Source organism: Lynx canadensis, chromosome D2 (genome assembly GCF_007474595.2).
Source record: "Lynx canadensis isolate LIC74 chromosome D2, mLynCan4.pri.v2, whole genome shotgun sequence".
Classification (NCBI taxonomy): Eukaryota; Metazoa; Chordata; class Mammalia; order Carnivora; family Felidae; genus Lynx; species Lynx canadensis.
Genome location: NC_044313.2, coordinates 65,368,029 through 65,394,935, shown reverse-complemented (window position 1 = coordinate 65,394,935; position 26,907 = coordinate 65,368,029). Strand labels below are relative to the sequence as shown.

General features: G+C 40.4%; 1 protein-coding gene across 5 annotated transcripts in view; it reads right to left on the bottom strand.

Moving 5' to 3' along the window:
- ANK3 (ankyrin 3) overlaps positions 1–22,149 on the bottom strand; it is a 336,335-nt gene extending 314,186 nt beyond the window's left edge. For 2 of the 5 annotated variants that reach the window (XM_030334421.1, XM_030334422.1), the window contains exon 1: positions 21,455–22,006. In XM_030334421.1, the coding sequence (XP_030190281.1) occupies positions 21,455–21,568 (114 nt within the window). In that variant the 5' untranslated portion in view covers positions 21,569–22,006. Of the gene's footprint in view, positions 1–21,454 lie in introns of all 5 variants that reach the window. The other 3 variants (XM_032595132.1, XM_030334419.1, XM_030334420.1) reach the window with 3 other exon arrangements.
- Positions 22,150–26,907: the final 4,758 nt, after the last annotated feature.

Below are 26,907 nucleotides of genomic sequence, written 5' to 3'. Positions count from 1 at the left end.
ATGAGGTGATGAAAGCACCAGAATTACCAAGCCGGGAGCCCATGTGCTTCCTCTGCTGCACTGCAGATTCTTTCTGACCCAACGCCCCCGTCCTCAGTGACATTTAAGGACAGAAATTGCACTTTCCCTTTAACACGGATGCGGCTCTGTGCAAAGGACGGAGGAGGTGATCCACTGCTCTTAGAAACTAAATATTATGATTCTGTCAGTCTCAAATACTAAAATGTTTCAGTCCTGGATGCTTTAGAGAGAGGGGGCGGGGAGGAAATCTGTATTTTGGGTGGTGGGAGCCTGCTGTGAATACAGATGGAAATTTTATGGCTTGTTTAATGCTTGTCTATTTCAATAAAAAGAATAAATTCCAACAGCAGGACGATTTCATTCTATACTCCATGTGTCGCAGTATTGAAATAAAAGTAGCTCTCTATCCTGGAATCTTTTCTTTCTCTGTAGTGTTCAGTTTATTCCAACCCTGCATCTGAAATTTATTGATGAAGAAGAGCATGTTAGCTTAAAAGGAGGGAAAGAAAAATCTCTAGGGGTAATATGGAACACTCAACTCTGTCTCTGTCACACACACACACACACACACACACACACACACACACACAGGGAGAACAGAAATACTCTTTGTCTGGTTACGATAAGAAGCAAACGATGGAATGTCACCTTTGAGGCAATGATATATAGTCATGGAGAAGAAATAGATGTAAAGACTATTCTACTTGTTTTTATCACCCCACAGAAGCTAAGAGGACCAAAGTGAACCCTGTTTCTCTACAATTAAGGCATTATATTGAACTCTTCAGCTTCATCCATGGCATTTAGTGGGCATTCTTCCTAAATTTCCATTAATTGGTTAACCCACCCTACAGAAGGGTGAATGTACTCCACAAAATTAAGGTATAATCTACAAATCATTGCTGGTTATTTTTACCAGAAGTGGAAATTGAACTGGAGACAAATTAAAATACAACAAGAAAACAAATTACTTAAAATCTTGTTTGACAGGCTGGAAAGGGATCTGCTCCTCTCTCAGTAAGAATCTGATACTTAAGATACACTTAAGATACTGTTTTAGAAGCAATATACAGAAACTCTACATCAGCCTATGCACATGCCTCTGAATGCCTCCCTTGGGTGGGGGAAGCTCTTTAAAAGGAAAACACAGTTTTAAAGATCCTTCTTTGACAGAGAAGCCTCTAAGAATTAACGTTAAGGTTCAACAATGGCGCTGGGAGTCCTAACACTGGCTGCTTCGGGTAGAGGAGGGACTCTGACTGGCAAATGGCACAAAGGAGTTCCCAGGCGTGATGAAATGCAATTCATCTTGTTGGGGGAATGAGATAAGCAACTGTGCATTTGTCAAAACTGATTAAATATATACTCAGGATCATTGCATTTGACTCAAGTAAATTACAACTGAGTTTAAAAAACTCTTCCCAGAAACATTATAAAACAATAAGATTCTGTGCGCACACTTTCAGAATTTTCTGGACATAGAATTGTAAGGCAAATAAACAAAAAGAATGCCTTTTGCTGAGCATTTATGCAAAAGCTGAGGGCTTCCTGGTGCCACGTGTCCCTGCTTCAGTGCCATGCTGTACTGAGACATCACCATGAAGATTTTATTGTTATGAGATGAAAGAAAATATTGCTGAGAATGCAATTAAAAGCTCTACATTAAATTGTAAGTGCAAGCTAAAATTCTAGGCTAGGCATTCCTGCCATTTTCCCTGTGATGACAGAAGGGACCTTGGGACTTCCCAGTCACATCTGAAGCAAATGTCCCAGCCGTGATCCACAGCGTAGAACAGTGGGTATAGGAAGGTCTCTCTAGAAAGAATGTGTGTGTGTGCCTCATTTTTTTGATAACTGGATAGAGGACCTCAAAGACAGATACATCAAGACCCAATTATTCTGATGTAAAAGGATTCCTTTCCATGGTCAAGTACCACCATGTATTTTATATCAACTCATCCAGGGAACTTCCCATGTAACATAACAACCTGCTGAACTGAGCAATAGATCTATGGTTTATCTTTAAAAAACCAACAAACTGGACTGTTTTCTCTCAGCTGCTTTGACTCTCAATGAAGCTCAATTCTTTCAGGACATTAGATGTCTGTTTATTTCTACTAGAAGGAATAGCTGCAGATACTGAGATATGGTTGTCAGGTTCATGAAATTAAAAATACATAGAGATATACAAACACACATGAACACAAACATATAAGAAGAATTAGAAAAAAATCATCTCATGAACTTTGGGGTGATGAAATTCCTTACTGGTAATTAGGGCTTTAATATTAAAGCAACATTTTTCATCAAAATACTATGTATGCTTGCCCAAAAGGGTTTTTACAAAAGGTCAACTGAGTGCATTTTAATATTTTTTGCAGAAGTCTTTAAAATGCAACTTCAAACTGGAATTCTTTTTTCAATAAAAGTACATTTCAGAAAGGTTAAACCTAGTGCATGTTATTAGAATCAGTTTGGCAAATTTTCAGAGCATTCTTATATCTCAAGTGTAATCAAGCTTATTTTTATTAATGAACATATTTGCAAGAAAAACCATCCTATTGTTTTTCAAGATATATTCTTTTTCATTTCTCTAAGCTTCTGAAATTTAAACATTTAAAGATGTTTTGTGGAAGAAATGAATTAAATTGTTCATGCAGTTTAACGCAGATGATTTTCTTCTATTTTTTTACTACTCTCCTTTTAAAATCACTGTAGGGGCACCTGGGTGGCTCAATTGGTTAAGTGTCTGACTCTTGGTTTCACCTCAGGTCATGATCTCATGGTTCATGAGTTCGGGCCCTGCACTGGGCTCCATGCTGACAGTATTGAGCCTGCTTGGGAGTCTCTCTGCCCCTGCCCTGCTTGCATTCACGTATGTGTGCGCGCGCTCTCTCTCTCTCTCAAAATAAATAAACTTAAAAGAATAAAAAAATAAAATCACTTTAAATCCATTGCTCACAAAATGGAAGAATACATTAAAACATGTCACTGTTTTAAAGGGTTTACTGTAAATATAACAAAAACTTGTAGGACAGGGGAGAGCAAGAACATAACATCACAGTTCTTTATCATAAAGACTGTCATAATCTAAATCTGAGATGCCTTTCAACTAGCATTTCTAAATCCATCATACCCCATGACAATGGATGGCAGCCTAGACAGAAGGCAATGACTTCCACATTTCTCAAAGCCATTCACTAATTATTCTCCAGGCTCATCGTGTATCAGCTCAGTGGGGTTCTGTTCTTTCAGGTGCAAGTACAGAACTTCATACTGGAAACCCAAGTTAAAAGTCAACCTAAGATACTATTTTTGCAAAGCAAAAATGTTATTAAGAGTTAACAGGAATAAGGGAAAGCAGGAGGAGAAGATATCTTAGACAAATGCAAGCCAATCCCTCCTCATTCCTTTCTTAACACAAAGTATAACTAGCCTCTCAGATGCTTGCATTTGACAGCCCCTTCATCTTGCTGGGCTCCTCCCTCTCTCTTGCACCCACATTAAGCCATCCTGTCTGACAAGTTCTACTTCTTTCTGCAAGTTTTCTAACTATGCTCCGTGCCTTCTGCTCACACTTCTCAGTCTTCAGGGCCAGGGTCAATGTCCACCTGTCTCTACTCTCTGGCCCCTCACATGGCCTCCATCTCACTTTATAGACATTCCATATCAACCGGAAGACTATCTTAATTCTTTTCAACTTGTCCGTCTCCCTTACTACACTACTAGTTCTCAAAGGACTAGGAGCATGTCTTACTATTCTTTGTATCTCTAAGGTATATAAATATTTATTGAACTGAAGTGTTATTGAATCAAAACAATATGTGTGTTTCATATGCACTGCACTACACAAATATTTTAGAATTTTGTTACTTTTACATCCTTATTATTAGCCAAATTATTGGCAAATTCATTTGGCTCATTTTTTGGTCCAAATAGTTCTACATACTTTAGTGTCTAAGGATTCAGTCCATAAAAGTCTCTAAGAAGCCAGCTGCTTACCTAGTAAATTGGTTAGTCTGAAATATAAAAAATCAACCTTTGATAAAGCTTAACACATTACATTATTTGTTCCTCTCTAGTATCCAGCTGATACTGAACTATTTCCATCTGTTCTAGTGAATTCTAGTGAATACTTTTAGGTTTAAAGAAGAAAACGGAAACAAGAATAGGAGGGCAGAAGCCAAGAAAAAAAGAGAGAAAGGACAATGTGTGTATGTTTGGTACTTAATAATTACTTAGAAAATAATTTTTGAGTCTGAGGGATAAAGTAATGGGAGATAGGAGAGTGGAAAATACAGAAGATAAGGCATTTTCCGGAGGGGACAGAGCTTTTGTATCTTTATAAATCTGTACTTAAATGCTGTTTATAAACGTTCCAATATATTCACAGATCAGTCAAATGTATATGTTTCAATGCCAACAAAGAGCCAAAGCTAAAAGTGAAAGAGGAAGGATAAATCCACATGCAAAACAGAAACAAAGTTCCTATGAAAAGGGAGTATACAGGTGCTCAATTGTCTTCTCCCTAAAATGACTGTGACCTTGGCCTCTTTTACAAATAGTGGCAACAGCCGAGGCTGAGCTGTGTCATACAGTATGACATGGACAATCTACATACAGAAGACTGTCAATTCGGGGTAGCAAATGATGGCTAAAGGGGGAATAAAGGGGTCTTGCAACCATATCTTATGAGGACTGGCTGAAGAAATAGGGAGCATTTAACTTGGAGAGAAGACACTGGTACCAGAACATCACTATCTTCATCTGTATAAATAACTGGCATATGGGGGGACATGGTAGGGTGTGAGATTTAGTCTCAAAATAAGAGAGCATATTCTAACAATTAGAAGTGTCCAGAAATGGGGGTGGACTATGTTTAGAGGTAGGACATTTCCAGCACCAGGCGATTCATAAGCAGACTGACAAGCAATTCATAAAGCCATCTTCAAGGACAGGCAGGTTCTGCAGAGGCCCTGGGTCCGTGACCTCGAAGGTCCCTTCCACCTCGAAGACTGCACGACTTGGAGACACTCTGTGGGAATTTTCCACACAGCTCTGTCCTTCAATGTATCTGTCCTTTACATAAGTCCTATAGGTTCAAATTCAGACTTCCACAGGAGCTCTCCTTTTCACTGAATCATATGTTTAAATCTACGATCCATAAAAGTCATAACTAACACATTAAATATGATTTGAGTGATTGGTATGAAAATGGAGGAGTGATCAATAGATTTTTTTTCCTAGTATCACTGTAAAACAATTTGAAGTCTATGTTTATCTCAATCATGTAAATTTGAGCAAAAGGTGATTTTCTTGCACTTAAAACATTTTACTTATGTAGCTTTGTAGTGGCCTACATCAAAATGTTTTCTAATAAAACAGTGGCAGTTTCCCTCTGACTAAGGGAAAACTAACTGAGAATGAAACTGGAAAGTAGTAAAGTTCCTTACTGTGTCCAGTCCCCCACTGTCTGGTGAAAGGAGCACGCAGGCTAGGAGCCTCTCCAGGGGAGAAACGGGGTGAAGGTCACAGTATCCTTCCCTTGTTTCAGGTGGCATGGGGGGAGGAGACAGCTTTGGCAAGTCCAGGTTGGGAATAATAAAAATAAGGTGATTGTGCTAGAGCGTTTTACCACCTTGCCTATGTTTTTACTCCTTTTGCCCTGAGCCATTTTCCAGAAAACTAAAGCATATATAAAACAAGCAAACAAAAAACCCCCTGTATGTACTGTGTAATCTAAATTTGTGTGGGGTCAAAAATAAAGTTAAGCAAAAGATACCAAAAAAAAAAAAAAAAAGCCAAAAAACCAAAAACCTTAAGAAGTAAAACACGTGATCCAGGAGTTAAAGAGCCAATGAAATAAAAGTAAGGCAAAAGGCGGGTGCCTGGGTGGCCTAGTCAGTTAAGCATCCTGCTCTTGACTTCCGCTCAGGTTATGATTTTGTGTTCAGGAGTCTGAGCTCACATTGGACTCTAAGCTGAGGGCATGAAACCTGCTTGGGATCCTATCTCTCTCTGCCCCTCCCCAGCTTGCTCTCTCTCTCTAAAAATAAATTAAAAAATAAACTTAAAAAAAAAGTAAAGCAAAAGCCAACTGGGTCCTAGATGAGACCCTATATAAAGAAAGCAGGAGTTATTGCCCAAAGCTAGATTTTAAGTACTTCCCTGTATGTGTGATGGCATGGCACACACAATGGTCCACTGTGCTTATATGCTCAGTAGATAACAGAAAATTTAGGAAAAAGTAATGCCCACTGATGACATAGGAAATTAAAAAACAGGTAAAAGACTCCTAGAGGAGAAGGAGTGACATCATAATCAGAGATAGAAGGCAAGCCTCTCAAAGTTACCAAAGCTGAGAGAGTTTTAGAAGCAGGTAGTACAGAGGACCTTTCCCTTGCACTACCATTTGCCCTTGCCCCACCACATTCCACCAAATCTAATACACCCTTGGGTTCATCTCAGTTTCATCACGGGAAGCCCCACATCCTAGGAAACCCCCCAGCTGTGGACAAAGAAGGCTGGCTGGTCACACCAACCCCAGCTGCATAAGGCAGAACCTCTCCTCTTGCCAGTTGAGAGCCACAGGCCTCAATAATCTCTGATGAACTAATAAAGGCTGGAGAAAGAGCACAGAGTCCTGGGCAGAGAGCTGTCATTATTGGTTGACAGGACAGAGCCAAGGGGGCCTAGAAGAAGACACCCCAGGAATCAGTGGTAACTCTGCTCCAAGGAACTTGCAGTCCAGTAAAGTGTGCGAAGGAACCACTGGAGTCCCTCCACACAACTGTGTCAGGGTCCTCGACATAACACAGACAAGGAAAGAGCAGCTGAAGTTGCAAACTTAGAGAGGCTATGCCAAGATCCAAAATCAAGATTTGTGACTTTTTTCATCTAGGTATCTTCATACACAAGGACTATCCTCCACATAAAGTTCCTAAGAGATGCAAATAAATAGTTGTAACAGTTAAGAGGAGAGACAGGACTTCCAGACGGAACAGAATGGGAGAGGGAGGTACTGCAGGCAGCATGAAGGACCCCCCAACCCCCACAGTGGGGGAGCGGAAATGTATGCTCTGGGAAATGAAAGGTAGTCAGTGTCTCGACTAGAACTAAGTAAGGCCAACAAGTGTACGTGTGGAAAATGAGGTTGTACGTGTGGCGTTGGCTTCAGAATGAAGGACCTAGAATGCTGTGCTAAAGAGCAGAAAGTGAGAACCCTTCAGTGTGGATAAAGATGAAGCCCTTGTTGTCCTTTGTGCCATTTTTCAAGGTAACAAAAGTTGAAATGAACTAAACATACAAAAACAAGACAGGGGAACCTGGGTGGCTCAGTTGGTTCAGCGTCTGACTTCTGCTCAGGTCATGATCTCACAGTTCGTGGGTTTGAGCCCTGCATTGGGCTCTGTGTTGACAGCTCAGAGCCTGGACCCTGTTTCAGATTCTGTGTCTCCCTCTCTCTCTGTCCCCTCCCCTGTTCACTCTCTGTCTCTGTCTCAAGAATAAATAAACATTAAAAAAAAATTAAAAAAAAAAACCAAGACATTAGTTGGGTACATTTTGGTACACCCATAAAGTCGAATACCATAGATCCATTAAAAACCTTACAAAAATGTATTTACTGACACAAACATAATGCTCATATTATATTGTTCAGTAGGAAAAAAATCAGGTTACAAAACAGGAGGTGCCACCATTATCTCCATTGATTTGGGGTGGGGGGAGAAAGAAAAGGGAAGAGAAGGGAAGGAAAAAAAAACAGAAGAGGGAAGAAGAAACTAAGTATATACATGCAAGAAAAATATTGGAAAAACATATTTCAAGATGATAGCAATAATGCTTTCTCTGGGTGACCTTAGCCTCCCTGTGTTGAAGGCTGTGTCTACAATGTACATCAATTATTCACATGGTAAGAAAGAGGAAGGTAAGAGAACTGACAGAATGTCCCAGAACATTATAGGTAATCAAGCAGGGAGTAAAGGTGGCAAACAGGTATTAAATGCTGTCAAAGGCTCTGAAAGAAGTCTTTGATTGGATAGTAACATTTAGCAAGAAAATCCATCTGCCCAAGGTTAGTCTATTTCTCTGTAATTGTCCCTGAGAAACACATATCAGAGACAGCCTCAAAAGCCCTCTTAGGAGAGTCACCGAAACTGACCTTTTGCTGACTAGCTTCCTCTGAGTGGGTTTCACTCTGGGAGTCAAGGAGCAGCTGCCCGAGGGAGACCTTTAAATGCAAAGGTAAACCCATTAAGGCCTACCCAGGGGGAAAAGGACTGGCTTCTTACTCAGTTTAGAAAATCTATCGAGGCACCTGCAACTGGACGTTGGGTGCTGCTGCAGAATAAGCTGGGGCTGTGCGGAGTGATCCTGGGAAAGCCACTGCACCTGCACAAAAGCCAGGAGTCCCTATACCCCACACCACGCACAGTGCTCTCTCCAGAAACCACATTTCTTTCTATAGAAATTAATAAAAATTGGCTCTGGGCTCAACTGCCTTATTTAGAATATATATAATACACATGTGGAATACATCTCAAATCTAAACACACATATGTACATGTATATGTAATTATTAATATTACACTTTATATAAATGTATATTTTTCTCCACATATACATATACATGTTTTTCATGTATTTTTTGCCCTGCTTGGAATTACCTTCAGTGAATTCACTTCCTTCTTTTAACTCACAACTCTCACTGAATACACTTAGCATAACATAAACTCATTTCTTCCAAGTGGATGAGGGCAAGAGGAAAGGAGTGGGGAGGTGGGAGGAATGAATATCGGCTGAATCCCTGACTTGTGCCAGGCACTTCATGTTCAATTTAATTTTGTCTTCATAACATCTCTTTGCAATAGGTGTTATTGGGGATGAGGGCATAGATGCTCAGAGAGGTTAAGTAACCAACTGAAGACTACACAGCAAAGAAAGGGTGGTGAGGAAGCTCAAACCCAAACCTACATGACTCCACAGCTCACACCCAGGCCCACTCCTCATTCCACGCAGCCTCCAAAAATCAATCTCCCATTATTTCAGAGATCCTCAGCAGCACTTAAAAAAAAAGGCTGGATTAGGCTCTATGTGCAGATACAGAACAGATCGCATTAATAATTTAGGTTCTGCTAGAGCTGCAAAGCAGCTCTAGGAAAGCAGGTCAAAGACGAGAATGCCAAATGCACCTAAGCACACTCTCCCTTCCTGACACTGCAAACAAAACCCTAACTAATCCACCAGAAAACAAAAAGATAATGCCTATCAGATGCCAAATGGATGGCTATGTAATTATTTTAATCTGATCCCATAGAAAATCCACTGAAACATGTTATGTAAAATCAAGTTACAACCAGCCAGTGGAGACAAGGCTCTCTAGTGGAGAGCTAGGACAAAGCCCAGGAACCGGATCCACACACAGTGGAATGGGAGGAAGTCAGGCTGCCGTAACCACGCTGAACAGCTGTGGAAAAACCAAGCCCAGGGTTTATGTTAACACAGCAAACAGGAAAAACACCTATTTGAATGTATTCATGGTCACCCTCAAACACCCAATTTCAGCTAAGATGAGGTGCAGTCAAAACCTTTTGAAGTGAACCACAGACAGGAATTGGGGAGGATTACCAGGATGGCTAATTCTACACTAATGAAGATAAATGAATGTGCGAGTTTCATATGCTTGGGTCACCGGTATTAATATATTAATTCTATTTGAAGTAATTGTGGTTAGAATAAATGTCCACAACAAAACCATTTATTTTTAGGTGGCAATGACTCCAGCTGAAGAGGAAGAGTAAAGCAGGGATCCTTAACAATGGCCATTCTTCAAAGGAAAAAAAAATTAATTGCATTCAGCATTTTTCAACATCAGTATGGTTATCTTCTTACTTCGAAGCAGGCAAATATATTTTGAGTGTTGACAAAGCTAAGTAAATACACTCATTATGTTATTGAATCAGGTAGCGGTGTCCCAACCATTGCACAGAGGGACAGCAGGTCCTTACGGAAGAAGGGGGAGCAGTGGCCTGTGTGGGGATTCGGTGACCTCAGAGCCTTCCAGCCCATCCTCTCTCATTCACCCCTAACCAGCCAGGTAGTAGGAATGTGGCTGGGAATTATGAGATTGGGCATTTGGGGGATTTACTGACAGAAAACAAAATGCACTGCTCAAGATAATGGTTTTGACAAACATTGCTTCCCTAAGCAATGGTAAATCCACAGCACCAAGGTCAATCATGATTTTTTTCCTGATTCAAAATTGCTCTGTGCTTTGCAGTAATACTTAACGTCGCCATGTAACATTTGAAGATAAAAACACAGGGTTTAAGTCACCCATCATTATTTAAAAAGCACTTCTTATCCAGTATTTGTCACATAAAACAAATGAACAATAACATTAGTAATGAGAAGCATAAAAATGATTTAATAACCGATTAGAAAATAATAAAAAATAAAAGTAAAAGCTTTCTCCAAACGCAAGAATCTTACATGAGGGGTGAAAAACCTATAGGCAGAATAGTGAAAGAAAGGAAAGAGCTTAGTCTGATGGCCATGAGTTCAAATTCTGCCTCTGTCCGGTGGTCACTGTGACTGTTAAAGTCAATGTCTGAGCCTCAATCTGCTCATGGGCAAAAGGAGAAGAAAGCCATGTAACTCAGAGACTCACATAAGTGTGAAGAGAGAGAACAGCCTTTCACACCTGCCAATTATTTTGTTGTAAACAAAGCCTGACTTTGCTAGCAGAGCTCCTACGGATTCAAAGTGAAGTATGCTAGAAAGCCTAACATCATCTGTCCTAAATAATCAAGTTGTTTTGTTTTTTTTTGAGATTCCAATTTTTGCCAACTCCCTTCCCCAAATTAAAGCTTTTTACTCATAGTTCTTACCATCAAGGAAAAGAAAAAAAAATCACTTCATAAGGACTAAGAGGTCCCTTCTATCCTGGCAAAGAACCTGGCAGCACCTATGGTGACTCAATTCTAACATTTGTTGGTGTCGTCGGCTAAAGGGTTTTTTTTTTTTTTAATGTTGGTGCTAATTTCTTACTATTCTACAAATTGTTTTTTAATTTTTAATTTAGGCTCTGAAAATTAGTCTGTTTTGAGGCCGAGTTCTTCAAAATCAGCTTAACAGTTTTCTCATAAAAATGGTAAGCATGAAGCAAAAGGCATTGGGAATATACTCATTTCAAACATCAAGAAATCAGCCAACACAAAATGGTTTCACTATTTGTGTTCACAAATGCCAACAGTTCGGAAATAAACTGTACTCACACTTATTTTACCATTAATATAATTATGGTCCTGTTGAGGCAGGATGCATTTCAGGTAACTGTACGACCTGAAAGTTAAATTATTTATTATATCCAGCATTATTACCCTCCTGCTGTCCATGCCCCAACGTGTATTTTTCTTTTGGGAGGAAGAAATCAATCACAAGAAGGATTTTGTGAGGCATTTTCTAGGTGTGGAAACCCTAGCATGGTGGCATCTCATGCTCCAGGAAAGATTCACCTCACAGATCCCAGTCTCCTATGAAAATGGCTCTCAGTGGGGACTTGGAAACAATCATGACTGACAGGGACTGAGGGGGGAGAAGTGTCGGACTTAGCATGGGCTGGGAATCAGACTCACCTGGGGGGAAATTCCAGCCTTACACTTACTAATTATGCAACCCTGGGCTTGCTGAAATGTTCCAGAGTATGCCTCCCCTAATCCAGAGAAGTAGGATAATAGCCCCCATTTGTGAGACCTGAATACGATAATCTTCTTAAAGCACTCAGCAGAGTGCCTGGCCCACCACAGTTCCTCAGTGACTTACAGCTCAATAAAAGAAAGAAAAGGTAAATTCTTCTCCATATACTTTTGCTGATAGGCATCTCTCTGTACTGCCCTTCTTTGAAAAGAAAACTCACTTAGAGTCTGTAACAAAAGTGTCTAATGAGAGATGTCCACATTTCAGGTTCTGTTTTTCGTTTTGGTTTAAGGTGAATAGGGCTGTTTACACACTGATAATTCTTAGTGGCAGTTGCTGACGTGGGTCAATTTGGTCCGGGCAGGGTGGCTTGCTTTGTCTGACTAAAAACTGTTTGGCTTCAAGGGTGGCAGTCTGAGAAGGAGAGAAGGGGGTGTGCTGGCAAGGAAGACAGTCCACAGGCCACTGTGGGTTCTGAAACCAGGTACAGATGGTGACATCTCCCTATCAACCAGATCATCCACTCTCTCCTAGGTCCCCAGCTACCCTGAAACCATCCGACACCTCTTTGGTGGCCACATTACCTAGAGGGGGTGGAAAGCCGGTTGGTAATGAAGTGCATATACTTTATGGACATATTTATAGGTAATGTTTTTGTTTCAATAAATAGATTATATATATATATATATATAATTATAATACATATAATATATATAATATATATAATAAGTAAATATATCCAGTGAAGATTGCTTCCATTCAGCCCTAAATACTCTTCCTCCAAGTATTTTAACATTTATGCCCAAATCTGCAAAATAAAGTTGGTTTGTTAAAAGAATTATTTGATACTTCTTCTATCTATACATATGATTCTTAAGCTTTCTTTACTATCTACCTTGGCTATCATTTAACTCCTGAGAGAAACTATTAATAATAGTGTTAATGAATGGAAGGTGTAACATGTGAGTCTTTTGAAATATTTCTCAAAATAACAGATTTAATTCCCCAAGGACTATAAAAAAGTTTGCAAAGACCTGAACTGCAGGACTCAAATGACTTTTTTGAGGATACCAGTTTATCAGTAAAATTTCATTCATCAAATAATCTTCTGAGGGATTGCTAGGTATAAAAGTTCTTGTTTTCTCAGCTCCTCTGCTCTGTTCTTGACTATGGCCACTTGGTTACATTTGAGAGCCCATATGATAAGGAAACTTTAGCTAACTGCTCCCTTTATGTCAGACCCCTGGCAAAATGCCTTTATAGTATTTTCACTCCTTACAATATGTATGCAAGGAAAGGGTTAATATCCCCATCTGACCAATCTGGAAACTGAGACCCAGAGAAGTTTAGTTCAAGGCCACATAGCTAATCAGTGGCAGCTGCGATATGAATTCTTATCTAGGCCCAAAGCCCTCTCTTTCCATCACCATGGATTGTAATACTTAGCCCCTTCCCCACAACTTTCTCCTTATTGCTTGCCTGCTTTATTAATGTTTTTGATCCTCTACTAAACACAATTTACCATATTTTCATACCTTCTTCAATTGTATAGACTCTTAGAAAACTGTACTTCGTGAGGATAAAATAATGCTATTCATAGTACTGAAACTACAAAGCTTTCAGGGATACCTACATGTAGATTATAAATGTTTCAGTATCACTGGGTTCCAGTCATTAGAAAATGTTGGGCTTCCAACACTCTCCAGCTAAGTTATCTGTCCCTATGCTTTTCCACACAGTCCATATACCCTTCCTCTCCTATGGTGATGGTACTGGTTGGCTTTTGTTGTGCCAAACCTGGCAGATAAAAACATTAGTCTCTATCCATTCTAATGGGCTTCATATAAATTCAAACAGAACTGATGATATGATCCTAATTTGCAGAAGGTCACCTATGGTTTACTGCAACCAACTAAATCTAAATTGAAACCTATACATTTTATAGGCAGCTCCTATATTTGACAGGGACGGGTCATTCCTTCTTATGATGCCACTGTGGGTCCAGGACAGCATAATCCTGAACGAAGGGGATAATCACCAGAAAAATCTGAACCATATGTAGAAGACCCAGGCGCCATTTCCATTGCTTTGAAATGAACTTTTAACTTACTTTTAACTTACACAAACGAGAAACAGTCTGAGTAAAAACACAGCAGATTCCTTGTTTTCAAATGTTATCTTTCTATACAAGTATTTCTTTAGATTACTATTTGGAGTATACAGCTGACAGTGTAACATTGTATTTAGACATCATCCTTCAACATCTAACCTATTTGTCAATCAACAGATAGCTTACAATTCTACTTTGTTTCAGTGACTGGATTCCTCTTAAAAGTTATTTTAAATGTGCACTAATTTAAACGTACACTAATTTAAGTGTTACGATTTAGACAATATTTAGATTTTGCAGTGAATGATAAATAATTTATAAAAATTCAATTATTAAATTATTTAATTTTTAACATTCCAACAGTGACCATTCTTCTCTTGACATAAGAATTCACCATAGATATCTATTAGTAAGAACCTCCCTTAAAAAAAAAAACAAACCTATCCTCTAGAGGTTCTGATGGCCTAAGAAGGGGAGCCACACAGACCTTGATTCCAAGCCCAGTTATTTTTGGACTGAGGCAAGTTACATAGTTACATAACAAACTTAAACTTAGGCTAAAGAGTCTGTCCATGTCGATAACACTATGGCATAGTGTTAACATAAACCAGTGCTAACCCAGCAACAAAAAATGTCTATTTTTCTCTCTGGTCCTTCACCCAACCTGCATCAAGTAGTACAAGCAGCATATCAAAGAGCAGGTAGATGGGCCTACAGGTCCCATCCTTTACATGCTAGTCTCCAGCACAATAATCGGCACAATGTAGCTGCACAGTATATTTTTATTAAATGGATACCAGTTAAATGTAATAGGATTACTATACTTTTTCTAATAATATAACTACCAAAAAGTACAAAGCGCTGTCAAATCCTTTTGTTCCTCAAGCATACCTATTGAAAGCATTTTTCCATATTGAGATTCAATAAAGTGTGCACGCGTGCACACACACACACACACACACACACAATAATATGTCATCTTACCAAAGGCAAATTAAGAGACAGAAAAGACCATGAGCCTGAAGAATGAAGAAACAGTTCAATAGCTACAGTATATTGGTGACAGTACTCACAAAATTTTAAATAACATGTTCAGACATTAATAAATGTATAATTTATACCTAACATGATCTTGTACTCATAATGGTAATTCATGAAGACCAAGAAAGTGTTAAGTTTTTTTTTTTTAGCAAACGTATGACTTTGAGAATAAAAAATGTTATCATGATAGTAACAGAGAACACAGAGAATCAATCAGCAGACCAGTTTTATTTAATTGCTTCCCTATCCCTAAATACCATGGCACATCAAAGGACAAAGGTTTACAACTTTTCTTTTTTATTAAAGAAATTATTTTTTAATGTTTATTTTTGAGAGAGAGAGAGAGAGAGAGAGAGAGAGAGACAGCATGCAAGCAGGGGGAGGGGCAGAGAGAGGGAGACATAGAATCCAAAGCAGGATCCAGGCTCTGAGCTGTCAGCACAGAGCCCAACGTGAGGCTGAACTCACGAACCACAAGATCACGACCTGAGCTGAAGCGGGATGCTTCACTAACCATCGCCCCGGTTTATAACTTTTCTACTGAGCTAAGCCTTATTCCATCCATCCTCTTCCAACAGAGGAAAAGTGGAGACGGGACAGCTGCTGTGCTCCTAGGGAGCTTACCTGCCGGCTTCAGTCAGATAACTTGTTGGCACAACCCCTAAAGGTTCAGGTTGGAAACAGTCCGCTCATTCTTCTGTTCACTATGACCATCAATAAAAACAGCAACAACTACCACTATATGGCTCTTCTTTTGTGCCAAGCACCATTCTAATATTCATTCATTCATTCATTCATTCATTCATTGAAATCGCACTACAGTCCTGTGACTAAAGCACAGGACTAATAATATAATAATATAACAATAATTCTATTATTATATTCATTTTGCATGTAAAAAGACTGGGGCACTGACAGGTTAAATAACTTCCCAAGGTCACAGCAGCTAAGAGTGTTAGTACCTGAACTCAGACAATCTTACATATAGGCCATACTCTTAATCATTGCATGGTACTGCCTCTCATCCATCCACCTCCTCCCTCCCTCCCATCCACTTCCTACCCTGCAAGCACCAGTTTGGTAGTAGAAGATTGTGATACCACCTCTGCCCTCAAGGAGCTTATAGTCTCCTGGGTGAGACACACGGAGCTTATAATTATACTGCAGAGCATAAAGATGCTGAGAGAGAAACCAGGCTCCCTAGAGATCTGGAGTCTATGTTCTCAGCAGAACAGGACGCAGAGTGGGTTCCCTTTATCTGATACCGGTCCACACAACCCTCACCCTCATAAGTCCAGTCACTATAGTACAAAACCTCCCCTGCCTGGTATCTTCCATCATGGGTGCCATAGGTACATCGGGAGCTAGGCATGGAGAAGGCCTATAATGTCAGGAAGCATCAAGCTTCTATAGCAATAGATAACACTCAATAATTTATCTCTCTTGAAATTTATTCTCAAATCTTTAAGTTGCTCTAATCCTAAACGAGACTGGTAGATTTTTATGACAATAAACCTAGTGGTTAAATATGGATTCCAAAGTCCTATGATCCAAGTTTAAGTGTAGACCCAACACTTAGAAGCTGCATGACCTCAGGCAAGTTATTTGTTCTCTTTAAGTCTATGTTTTAGCTATAAAAAAAATGGGGATGAAAATAATACCTGTCTCATACAGAAGTTGTGAGAAAAATAGTAGAATAATCCATGGAATCACCCTGCACATTGCCTGGTATACAGTGAGCACCTAAGACATTGTTATGTTATTATAGCAACATGTCTTTGAGGAGTTGAAATCCTGGTGTTGGCAATTTTCCATTTATTTTCAAAAATTAAAAAAAATAAATTCTTCTGGTAAAACATTAAAATCTATTGCAGAGGGTAAGAAAAACAGACACACTGCCATAGTGCACTGGGTTACTTACCGATATAAAGCTTGTTATTTAAGGCTCCCAATGTCTAGGAAATAGCTGATCACTTAGAAGGTTCTTTGAATCAAATCCATTTTGATATGTAGCTGTGAAAATATTAACTACATATGCTGTTCCGTGTTGTAGGTAAAAGAACAAGCTAGACAGCTAGACTTTCCACACTGAAGTTTTAGATCTGCCACTAAATAGTATGGGCATGCTTAATGGGTTCCTGCCTCAGTTTCCTCATTTGTAAATGGGGATAATAAATACTTTCTTTGTAGGGTAGTTATAAAGATTAAATGAGCCTCTACCTACAAAGCAATTTAAAACCCTACCTGATACATTTTAGGTGGTCAATAAATGCCCTGGAATAAAAGACATGAATCCAGGAAATTTAATTATTCATCTTCCGCTTCAAGCCAGGAACTTGGCAGTTACCCTAGAATCCGATCTCTCCCTCTCACATCCTACACCCAGTCCATTGCCAAATTCTGTTGAGTCTTCCCCTAAATATCTCTTGCATGCAACACCCCCTCTCCACTGTCATAGTCTCTGCCCTGGTTCAGACCCTCAGCATCTCTCATTCCTGAATCACCACCCGTGCTTCCAGAAGGCTCTCCCGGCTGCTATCTGCAGCATGGATGCCTGAGTGATGGTTCTAAACCATAAAGCCATTCAGTTACTCTTCCTACTGCCTCCATTTAAGTCAATTCAAGTCCCTCTCTCCTTGGAGAAGGTAATTTCCCACCCTGTGAGATGGGATACAAAGGTCTTCATGATCTGGCTTCTGACCACTTTCCAAGCCATACACTCATATCCCTTTTGTTCCTTATTTATGTTTGCTTTTCACACATGAATGTTCCCTCTTATTTCCACCACACTGGGCATGGGATTCCTGTCCTTTTGCCTGCCTGTCTTGCTCACTCCTCCTCCAAGGCTCAGCTTCCCTGAGAACCTTCTCTGAGCCCATTTGAGTTGAACTGCAGTCTTACAGTGGGCTCCTGTGGCTCCCTTTACATGTGTTATGAAGGGTGATTAGTGATCTCCTCTCTCTGCAGGGAGTCACTGTACTGTTGCCACTCTGCCTCCTGTAGCTTTGCCTCCAACACTGAATGCAATGCCTGATCCACAGAAGTCACTCAGTAAATGTTTGCTGAATGAATACGTGAATGCAAAAATGAAGCAATAAATATTCATTCCTGCTCTGCCACTGAATAGCTGCATGAGTCTGTTGTCAACAATTAGAAAAGATATTAATCATAAAATTGACTGTTCCTTTATCCCAGTATACCCTGTGTCAGCAATGCATATAAATGTCTCCTTTTTTAGTATACATATCCTTAGATCACCTCAAAGTGGGTTTTTTTTTTATAGGACATAATAAATATATACAAGCATACTTGTGAACATTTAAAAAAATTATTGAATAAATTAATGTTATTTCTCCTAATAGCCCTCATTATTGAAATGTACCTTATAGTTTACACGGAGAGAAAGCAAAATATCCAGGTAATGTGGCACCAGAGGCCAGAGGCAACAAGGGAAGTGTGGCCCTGAGAGCATTTGTGACTTCTAGTCCTCATGAACTCATGGTAGCTTGGGTTATCCACTGACCACCGCCCGTGGGCCAGGACCTTACTCGGTGCAGGGAATATAAAGAGTTCCTCTCTGCAACTTTCTCAGTCAGAGCATGGATCCAATATTGTCCCTCCCAAAGGCACTCTGTCTACCTTTGGCATGCCACCCCACTCACTGCCAGCATTAGCGGCCCATTGGGAGAAGAGGAGAGTGAAGGGGAAAATATATCAGGGAAGAGTGATGGGACAGTGTGCGTAAAGGAGATGGGTAAATGCAGTAGAAAGACACCTTCTAAACAAAATACTCAGGGAAAGTTGCTTTTTGTTTGCTTCAAGTCAGAAAAATTGGGATAAAAAGATTAAAGGTTTGTCCATCTAAATGCATTTCCTTTTAGCAACTAGGAAGATTTTTCCTTTCCTTGACACTAATGTTGCTATGGCAAGAATAAAACACACCATTATTAAAATTCAAGTAATTATAAATTCCAAAAGTTTCCTATGTTTTTTGATTGGTAGCCACTTATTCATGGTTATCAATATGCATAGCAGACCAAATGTGCAATCATGGATTTTTTAAGAACTGATGAAATGTGAATAGAATGTTAATTTTATATACACATTCTGACTTGATTATAATACTTAGTAATATCTCATACTGTATGAGGTTATGTCATATATATATCAGGAAAAGTTCATCCTGGGCTTGTTTAAACTTCAATTACAGGGGTACCATGAATCAAATTCCTTTACAAAATAGATACTCTTCACGTTTATCTAAAGCTTTTCTATTTCGTGACTTTATGAAATTACTATTACTTTTATGTAATTAAAAGATCCTAGAGGATATTTCCACATATAAGTAAGAGGAATAAACCCCATAATAACCCACAAAGTACATAAGAGAAGCTTTTCCAATTGCTATGGGGCCTATAACGTGGAGCGAAGTAACCCAAAAGCCTTCATCAGGATCTTAGGAAAAGGTAGGAAAAAGAAACTCCAAGTAAAAACAATTCACTTTGTAGAGAATAAGTGGTATATATACTATATGACTGAAAAAGAATCTAGATTATGTCTTGAAAGTAATCTAATGTTGACTTTGTACTTTGAAAGCAGTCCCTAAAATCCTTGGACTGTGAATGTTAAATCTCCTGAAATGCATGTATCTTTGATAGGGAATATACTGGTTTTAGTGTGTCGTGAATTAACTAGTACAATGGCAATGAAAGTGTTATCCACAGGCCACTTTCTGGATCAACTCTGTGACTGTCCTGAGAACAAAACATTTAAATCTGCTTGCACACTGACATAGCGATATTGATATTTCTCCATGTTCCCTCTTGGTTGCTAAGAGATTTACATTGGACAGACTCTGTTGTACTCATAACAAAGCACTTTGGTCCACAAAGCATTTGCTTCAGCTCAGTGAGCCCAAAAGCTCCCTTTGCCTCACCCCTTCCCTATTTTGCTTCCAAGTCAAACAGGGGCCCAGGCCCCAAGGCAGCAGGCCTGTCATCACTACAGGAAACTGCGGTGCATAAGCCTGGCTCGGCTAACAAGTCTTATACAGAGTATTAACAGCAACGATGCGATTGTATCTTTATACAAATATATGTACCTTCTTTTCTCATGTTTCTTAGAAGCCAGCTTATCACGGTGGGAGTGGGTAAAGATGTGTGAAGAGTGGGCACTCCGTAGTGACCTCCCACAGATGAACCTAATACAGTGCAATTAGACCAGAACCTGGCAAAATATGGCAATTCCACAACTCTGCTGTGCATGACTCTGAAATATGCCTGCCAACAATTTCCTGAGTTTGTGCTTTTGTGAAAATCTGTTCAAGAAGTTTATTTACAAGAATATTGAAGTAGGAAGCATCTATATTTAACATCCTGCAGCAAAGCGACTGTACCTCTCCAAACTCAATCTCATAAAGTCTGCCACATAACAAAACACAGAGAGCCTTCTTTCACAGATCCTAACTCTGAAGAAAATGGCAAAGGCACCAAAAATATTCATGATCAGCCCTGAAGAGAGGTACATGTGGTGGACGAAATCTGCATGTCATTTAGAAGGCACATGCATCACTGCTCACAGCAAATTAAGATTATCTTTCCCTTGGGAATTCTCACAAAGAGACATAAAAATGCTTTATGACCTGACTTTCATATTCAGATCACAGAGTTTTAGTCAATTTTTATTAATTGCCATAGAGGAAAAGTGCTTCGGGCCCTCACTCCCCAGTGGGTACCTAGGAGTCACATTTAAGGGCACAGCCACTAAACACTCAGTAAGTACTCTCCGGCTGTAATGAAACACCACTGACCTAGAATATTCCTCCTATCTTCCCCCTGCCATAGAATATCAGTCGGGGATGATCAATGCCCATGCTTTAATCAGAAGCAATCAGCGGTGAAGGCTGCAGGTCCCTGCCCTGCCATGGGAATTCCTGCGTTCAGGATAATCCCTCTCATCCAGCAGAGAATAACAAACCTCTGTGATTTCAGCTTCATTTAACAAAAGAAAGTCATTTCTGGCAGCTTGTTTCCATCGCACAACCTAACTAAAAGCACCTCAGAGAAAAAAGAGGCAAAAGGAGGGGAAGAAAGCAAAGCAGGAAATGACTTTTCTGCTACGTCTTTAAGGTCACAGATGTGCCTGAGAAATGCACACATGTGACAGTAGTTCTAGCACAAAAGCTCCTTTTCCACGAGCCTAGACCTCCAACAAGTACAAAGACCGGCTCGCTGGCCTCTCCCTCAGACCCAAGTCACCGCAGTCCATTTAACCTTGACCGGGCTGGGAAGAAACTACTTTGAACTCCCTTGCAACACCTTTCTGTGTCATGGCAACATGCCCCTGCCTGTGTCAAGTGCAGGCACACCTTCCGCATCAGCACTGCAATCACCCCCACACAGGACAGACTCTCCCCCTGCCTAGCCCATCCTCTGGCCATGGTCGGCCACTGGGTTTTATCATCCGTTCCCAATTTATACTCTACACAGCACGTAAAAATAGCCCTTAATGCTTCTAACAGACGCCAGGAGGAGATTAAAACAAAAAGAATCCAGGCAAGATTTATGCTCTGGCGTATACAACTACCTTTTTCTTCCGATCCCGGGACCGTTTGCGGTGTTTCCTTTTCTTCTCAGTCTCCTCTTCAGCATTGATTTCTAAATCCCTGTTTTTCTTTAATTGTGAGGCTGCATGAGCCATAATGCATTGAAAAAGCTCTTCTCAAGCACGCAGGGCTTCCTTGTATAAGGTGATATCCTCAGGCACCTTTAACCAGGCTTACAGTAGCATTCCAATCACTGGAGAGAAACCTTTGACCAGAAGCAGGAAGACATTCAAAATGCAGAGATGCTGTCGAAGCTGAAGCTTTTAAAAACCCAAAAGACGGCTTCCAGACTTCATCCTACACCTTCCTCTACCTGAACCTTTACACGAGAGTGCAGCCATCGTAATGCATTTATCGTAGTGAAAAAGACAGCTGGGACAGAGGAAGCTGTATTATGGCTGTATCCCCTGCCACCAGCTGGAAGTGTCTAAGTGATTCCTCGGAAGGGGGAATGCTGCAAAGGATGGTTCTCCGAAGGGAAAAAATCCAGAGTCACCACACATGCAGGAGCGAAAATCCAGCACTAATTCGGAAAACCTATTTTAGAATCCTTTGGAAAAAAGACAGGGCTGCAATTTATACATCACCACTAGTTCGGCACAGAGCATAATTTAACCCGTAATAGAATGGAGCTGTTCCTCCTTTAGTTTAACTGCTGCTGGTGACAAAATATATAAAATAAGATTTCACAAAATACACTAAATTTTGCTGAGGAGACCCTGACTGCATTACAGGGAAAACAATGCAGGCATTGCTGGCCTCAACAGTGCATCCTTTATGCTGAACTATCAGCCTAAATGCATTTTGTGGGAGAGGACTACAGAGGGGCCTGTTGTCTTTTAAAAACAACATGCTGATTACAACACATCATACAGAAAGACGTGAGCATGTTGGTGTATGGAACAGACGCCTGATTCACAGGAGTTCCCCAGGACTCTCCTCTCATGTGGTCCACGGGTCAGAGGATGGGTGCAGCACTCAGGGCTGTGGAGACACTGAAATGCAGCCCTGGCTTTCATGTCAGGGTTTGCTTCCATCACCTTACTATTTTTGCCACCTGAGTCCTCAATGACTGCAGCCTCTGAATATTCATGATGTGAAGCGGAGCGCTGGCAGTGGGGTGGCTGGGTGGCTTCTGCCAGGAGGCACACACTGGAAGAAACATACTAAGTCAGGAGCCGTTTATACACACGTGGTATTCACACAGCATTAGCAAGACATGGCTAAATGGTAGACCGGATCTAAAACACTCGGGCTCTGGTAAGAAACCCTAAATTCACTAGGAAAAGGAGCAGAAAAATTTTTTTTTAAAAAATGATGCTCTGTTGAAAAGACTTTGTATGTGTGCTTCCTATACTGTAAGTCCATGTGCTTCTCCCAATACAAAAAAATCTGTAACTTTGGAGATGGGTGCACTTGGCCTTGCAGGAGTGACGGCTAACGTGTGCAAAGGCTGAAGCAAGAAGTCCGAAGGTGCCACGTGAAGAGCTGCTTGGGTTCTCTGGGGCTGTGGTTTATGTGCTTCATAAAGAACCCCCAGTGGGAGCTCCTGCAAACATCCGTCCACTACATTTCTGATTCGGACATCACAGATCTTCTTCCCTGTCCCCTTGTAGGGGGCTTTACCCTCTGCCGGGCAGTGACAGGCAGTGAGAAGGGAAGATGCTGGGCCCATGGATTTCCAGTCCTGCTGCCAGTGGATGGCACACTCCTCTGGAGCCTCACCGTGAACCACCTGAAAACCAGGCAGGTCAAACTGTTCCCAAGGGGCTACTGTGTGCGCTGATGTTCATGTGCTGCTTCCCCACAGAAATCATCTTCAGCGAGAGAGAGTCCTGGAAACGTTCTCCATTGCCTACCAAACCATCATCTCGCAAGAGGGAGGAGAAAAGGAAGGAAGGGAAGTAAAGGTGACTCAGATCCAAAAGCAATAAGCCATATCTGGATCTTAGTAATAAAAATAAGTGTTTTTCTACCAGAAGAATTTTTTTTATTGTCATAGGAATAGGTGGAGTGGAGAAAAGAAGGAAAATTAAAACTTTTTTATAGTCTCCCTTTTATAAATTACCTTGCACTTTTGAGGAACATTCATACAATTTCCTTTCCTTATTTTCAGCAAGTTGAAGGACCAGCCAGCTAAAGAACTGGCTGGTTTCCCACTGGCTCCTGGGCCTTTTTTTTTCTTTCTTTGTAGACACTAATGAAACTTTAAAATATATTTATAAGTATCCTTGATCAGAGTAACCTCTTTGTCTGAGGCTGGCAAACCTATACTTTCCCATTGATCTCTATCAGCCAAAGCATACTTGGAAATTAGGAAAACGAACATTCACAGGTATTTCTCAAAACACTTTCTCTAGAATAATAGTTTGTTTTCCCCAAATTATCCCAAAGTTGAGTCCATCACAATCTTTATGTCAACAAAATATAAAGTTTTTGTTATGTTTGATTTTGGAGTATTTCAGTAAGTGGTGGATCCATCAAAAATAAATTCTAAGGCTTGCTTGTTTAGATTTCCAATCTCACAAAAAATGTGGGGTTTTGTCCTCCATTTATAAATCAGAAGAACTTTTGGGGCACCTGGTGGTTCAGCTGATTAACTGTCTGACTTTGGCTCAGGTCATGATCTCACTGCTCATGAGTTCGAGCCCCGCATTGGGCTCCGGGCTCTGTGCTGACAGCTCAGAGCCTGGAGCCTGCTTCGGATTCTGTGTTTCCCTCTCTGCCCTTCCCCTGCTCATGCTCTGTGTCTCTGCCTCTCAAAAATAAATAAATATTTTAAAAATAAATAAATAAACCAGAACTTTTAACAGCAATGCTGCCGAGGAAGCAGCCCTGAGGGTCTGAGATTTTGATGGTTATACTACTAAAGTCTTAGTTCCTTTCTCCCTATCCAGCCTATGCCCTGACAGGTAACTCCCTAGCTTCTTGTGTACTTACTCTCAATACAAAGGTATTTACCCAGGATAGCCACAAATACTAGTTTTTTTCCTCTCAAAGTGAACTGACAGTTCTGTCGGTAATTCTAGAAAGCAAGCCCTTATAAGAGCTAAAAATAAAACATGGAAAGAACTTTTAAAAACTTTATTCTCTGAAGATTCATAAAACTTTTCCACTTAAGTCTGAATAGGTTGCTCTCTTCTGCAAGGTTACAGAATTAGTACGAATCCCCAAAGTAGAAGGATGGTGCAGCTGGTACAAGAGTGTATCTCTGAGCAGAGAGGCAGCTCTCCGACAGCAAGAAGGAGATACAGGAATAGTATTACAGCAAGGAATAGTATTCCAATCCTGCTTCCTGACACTGGCCATGGGGGTGTACTGGACAGGATAGGGATGGCCTGGGCATGGAATATCAAAGCTGTTGAAAGTTAAAGAAAAACTATTCTTAAGCCACTCCTCTCCAGGGAAGGCGGGAGGAGAATCTGTTCTAGTTTTAGAAAAGTCCCAGGTATAGGGATTCCTAAAGCATCCTTTCTACAATAAAGTAAAAGACTGATCTTCCAAACTTGTTAGCTACAGAAATCCTTCTTTGAAGAAATCCTATGGGAAAGGCAATTACAACAAACATAACAGTAGAGCCACTTGGCTGAACTGAAAGAATGGTAGCCCAGCCCTACTGCCTACCCTTCCTGCAGAAGGCAGCCTGGGTAAGCAAATTTGAACACCAGCCAACTGAAGCAAGAAGGAGTCCTGGTCTTTTCCTTTCCTGAACCTTGGTTACCAGAATTTATGTTGAAAAGCAACTCTGGTTAAAACTTTCCTTATGATTTTGTCCAAAATAATTCCTGATTTCTTACCAAAAATGACAAATTTCATTTACAGTACTTCCTATCTGTGCGTAATGCACATAAAACTAGTACAAAAAAGTAAAAATCCCTTTTTAGCTGGATTTCTGGTGGCTGGAGTAATATTTGTACCTTGAGTGATTTCTAATCCAGGAATCACAAGTTGGTGACTAAATATCCCACTGAAACAAAACCAAGTCAATTCATTAAGATGTTTTACAGACTTTGGATGCCAGTGAGGGAATTTTTTCTTCACAGTTGAGGTATACACCTTGCCAGGATTTTGAGATAAACTTTGACTATTACTTCAGCCAATTAATAACTTGATCCCTCTGAGGTGTCATTCTATATTGTGTCTCCACATTGTTGAACTGGGTTGACACACAAACAACGTGTGTGTGATTTCTATGAGGAGGATACTATCTCTTGGTCGTTTTGAAGTTACAGTAACTGTGCATTTTGAAAAAATATTACATAGTAATGTAGAGAAGTGGAGGATGAGAGTATATAGAAAAATGGAGGATGGGAAACCAAAAGAAAGGAAGAAAAAAAGAAAAAGAAAGAAAGAAAGAAAGAAAGAAAGAAAGAAAGAGGAAAAGGAAAAGAAAAGGAAAAGAAAAGAAAAGAAAAGAGAAAAGAAAAAGAAAAAGAAAAAGAAAAAGAAAAAGAAAAGAAAAAAAAAGAAAAGAAAAGAAAAAAATAGTTCCCATCTGCTGGGGAGGCTGTACCTTCCCAACGCTACCCTCTGCTCTCGGTAATGAGCAAAGTGTGTATTTTGATGGAAGGAAAACTATTTCATACTGCACCCACTTCAGCTTCCTCGGGAACAGAGCAGCCTCACCCTGAGAGTCACAATATTTTTCCTTCACAAAGAAAAATGGATCCATCGTCATTTCATTAACTTTGGCATCCTAGATAAAGATGATGTCACGAGACCTTGAGCAGGTTCTGAACAACGTGGGGAACAAGAAAACAAGCACTAAACCTGTCAATGGTTGTAAATGACAAAAAAGCACCCTGGGAAATACTCAACTCATCGTCATGTATTCTTCATTTTCAGATGAGACACATGAAATGCTAAAAAAAAAAAAAAGTTGGACAATACTGAAAGATTGGAGGTCCTTCCCACACCATTGTAGGGGTGGCACCTTCGGATAAATGAGCGCTGGCTTTGGGCCCATCTCTCTTACTGCTCAGTCTGCCCTCTGTCCCTGGAGAAGACTGTCCGCCCAACTAACTGGCCTGACCTCAGTGCTAGAGAGCCAGCTGCCCCAAGCTGCCAGCTGCTTCTGTCACCTCACAGGTGCAGCAAGGACAGGCACATGGGGACGGCTTCCCCAAGGTCTCTCTATCACAGCCACACTGGCCAACAGCAGGGATCCCTCATGCTCCAGGGAAGACCCCCACAGGGACATCCCTGTTTTCCATCTGACCCAAAGGAGTAGATGGGTAGTGCCTGGCAGAGCACTGCGTTGGAAGCCAGCACCAAGCAGGGTGGGTGAATGAAATGTATTGCACAAGCCACTTCCTCTCTGGGCCCCTGTTCTTATGGAAGGAGGTAGCTTGGACCAAAGAACTTTGAAGCCATCATCTCACGAATCCAAAATGCTACGACCTGAAGTGATAGAAGGTTGTGGGTGTTTGGAAAT